This window comes from Limulus polyphemus, unplaced genomic scaffold (assembly GCF_000517525.1).
Source record: "Limulus polyphemus unplaced genomic scaffold, Limulus_polyphemus-2.1.2 Scaffold261, whole genome shotgun sequence".
NCBI lineage: Eukaryota > Metazoa > Arthropoda > Merostomata > Xiphosura > Limulidae > Limulus > Limulus polyphemus.
The window spans coordinates 90,056-93,112 of record NW_013665871.1 but is presented as its reverse complement, the minus strand read 5'-3'; the positions used below and the strand labels follow the sequence as shown (position 1 = coordinate 93,112).

General features: G+C 28.4%; 1 protein-coding gene across 1 annotated transcript in view; it reads right to left on the bottom strand.

Annotated features, from left to right (window-relative positions):
- LOC106478905 (WD repeat domain phosphoinositide-interacting protein 4-like) overlaps positions 1–3,057 on the bottom strand; it is a 21,570-nt gene that overhangs the window by 7,429 nt on the left and 11,084 nt on the right. The window contains 2 exon segments of the mRNA XM_013939483.2: positions 902–1,024; positions 2,014–2,099. Coding sequence (XP_013794937.1) covers positions 902–1,024; positions 2,014–2,099 — 209 coding nt within the window.

Below are 3,057 nucleotides of genomic sequence, written 5' to 3'. Positions count from 1 at the left end.
GAGAGAGAGAGAGAGAGAGAAAGGGGGCCCAGCGAAGATGTTTGTCCCGGGCCTGTGTTGCCTCTCGATGTTCCTGTCACAAATACTAGGCTCATAAAGACTAAGATATTTAAAATTATTATTTTTAATGATATAATTTAACACTCAACATATTTCAGTAAAATAAATACTATATAAAGCTGTGAAAAGTTTCTAATATTATATAAAAGCATGGTTTGCATACAACAAACATATTCAAACTGAATTTTCTATGTAAATGAACAAAATTATACGTTGATGTACCCTACAACACAAATACGTAACTTACAGTACTAATGGAATCCTTTACCTAGCATATTATTTTATTTAAAGATATTTCTTTAAATTCACAATATATATTATATGATTCAAACTTATACAAAGGCATTAAAGTTTAAAAAAGGAGAATAAATTTTGAGTACCTACATAAAAACAAAATAGTAAAATTACAAGCAAACCTAATATATATATCAACTTAATAATTTGCTTTACAAAAATTCTTTGTTTGAAGTTAAGCACAAAGCTACACAATGGGCTATCTGTGCTCTGCTTGCCACGGGTATCGAAACCTGGTTTCTAGCGTTGTAAGTCCGCAGACATACCGCTTTGCCACTGGGGGCACACAAATTCTTAAGAGGTAGAATGAAAATTCTAAAAACAAATGTTGTACATAAAGCCTGATTATGACTCCTCATGCAGGTTGAAAGCTAGCTAGAATAAGGTACTTTATATATATATATGAGGGTAGTGGAAATGTGTTTTTAAGAATTTTTATTCAAGCTTAATATTATCCACGTTACAATAGTATGACTCTCCAACATTCTTAAGAGGTATTATAATAATCAAATGAAGTGCTTGAAAAATATTAAATCTTTATTTATACCTTTTTTGAAGCAGTAGCAACCATTGTTCCTTGTTGATTAACAGCAATACAAGCAATTTCAGCCTGATGAGCACTTATTGTGAAAGGAGCACTAGACATTCCACGTTCCGTGGTGGACAGATCCTGAGAATACAAGCAGTATGTTTTAACTTAAATTTTATTATTGATAATTCAGAGGTTAGTAAGCAAATAAAATAAAATTAGATTAAAATGAAACATCATACACTTAAAGAGTATGAGATGTACACAGTAAAAATCTTTCTTAAAATGCAGAGAATTGAAAGCTGAAATATTAATGTCTGCCTTAAATTAAAATACCCATTTAGAAAAGTTATATCTAACCATTATTTAATTATAATTTGTGATTTAATGAAGAAAAATTTAAATATTATTATTATGAATGATGAATTTTAAAAATATTTAATGTTTTACTGCAAATTCTGCCAAACAAATATTACAGAATTAAGATAACATAGGAAATATTTTTTAAAGAAAAAATATTTCTTTTGCAATTTGATGCTTGTTCACATCTAAGCAATTTTTTTTATAAGTTTTTAGTGCTTACTAAAGGACTAAAACCATATTTGAGAATGGTGACAACTCTCAAATTTTAGCCAATTTCTGTAATTTTTAGTAGACAGTAAATTTAACAATTCTCTTCTGATTTAATCCAATCACTTCTTCAATTAACAGATATAACACTTAGCTCTTATAAACCTGTTGTAATATAATGTGAGTTTATTACTGTACTTATTATTACTTCCTTAAAAAATAATTTATATTGAATTTATTACTTTGATCAACAAACCTATTTTGTTAAAAAACCACTATAGCATATTTAAATAAGTATTGTTCTACTGTATTATTTTTTTGGTTGCTGTTACTTAGAAATCAACTTCTAACCTGTAATATTCAAAGACTCTCAAAAAAAGGCATAAGTCAAAATGTCAGATAAAAAGAAACTCTTTTTTTTTTTCTTGGAGTTGCTTGTTTTTCTAAAATACAAGCTTTAGAATGTTTAGAAACTACTATGACCAGGTATGTAATAGTATATAAAATGTACACCTATTTTACACCAAACAACTTAAAGGATGAAGGCAGTGTTAACATACCACTAATTGTATACTACCACATTTGTGACCCGGAAATACTAGCAGCTGTCGTTCAGAACTTGCGAAAGGACTAACTTCACATAAACCTATTTAAATAAATGACAGTAAGGTCTATAAAAAATTCACAAATACATAATATTGTAACACTAAACATATTAACAAAGTAGGTTAATAAAATATTTTATAAATTATATGTGGAACAAAGATAAAACACTAAGTTTGGCTCATTAACTTATTCAGCACAAGTTTGGTCACTGGGACCAACCTCGTAACAATTTTGTGCTTGTTATACTTTTCATGTTAGAAGTTTTAAATTAGTTATGTTCACAATATTTGGCAGATTATCCGTAAACATTACAAGGCTTTCCTACGCAAAATATCAGATTTTTGTTTATTAAGTCTTAAGGTTTGTAAAGCAATGTTTTTCTTATGCTTTTTTCTTTTTGCATGTTGCCTATTCAACATGCAAAGTAATTTTCATTTTAAGATTAAAAATACTTTTATGCATTAGAAAATTTTCAAAGTTCACATGTAAAATCTTTATAACATCCAGATAGTTATCACATGTTTATTAACAAAAAACTGTATATTTTATCTGTTATTTTCACTAACGAATTTCTTTACTATAATTTATCATGCTTAGTAACTAAACTGTATTTGGGTCTAAAACAAATACGAAATTTCAAGCAGACTAAAGACTCACCTTACCAGCATGAAGATTTGCATTGACAAAATGAGATGATGTCATAATACTAGAAAATGGTTGAGAAAGCCACTAGAGGGATATTCTGAGCTTTTTGATTGGTTATTCACATGGCGTAGACAGAACTAAGTGTGTATATATATATATATATAAGGGAGCATTTACTAAAAATGGAAAGAGGTGAATGGGGCCACTGTGTTTGATTCAGTGCATGAGCAATATCTCAGCAAATAGAAAAGATAAGAGGTTCTTATTTTATATTCTAGCTTATTAATATTGGTAATTTGAGTTCCTAAAATGTGTACAAAATGACAAACTTTGTATTTTGGCATCACAAACAT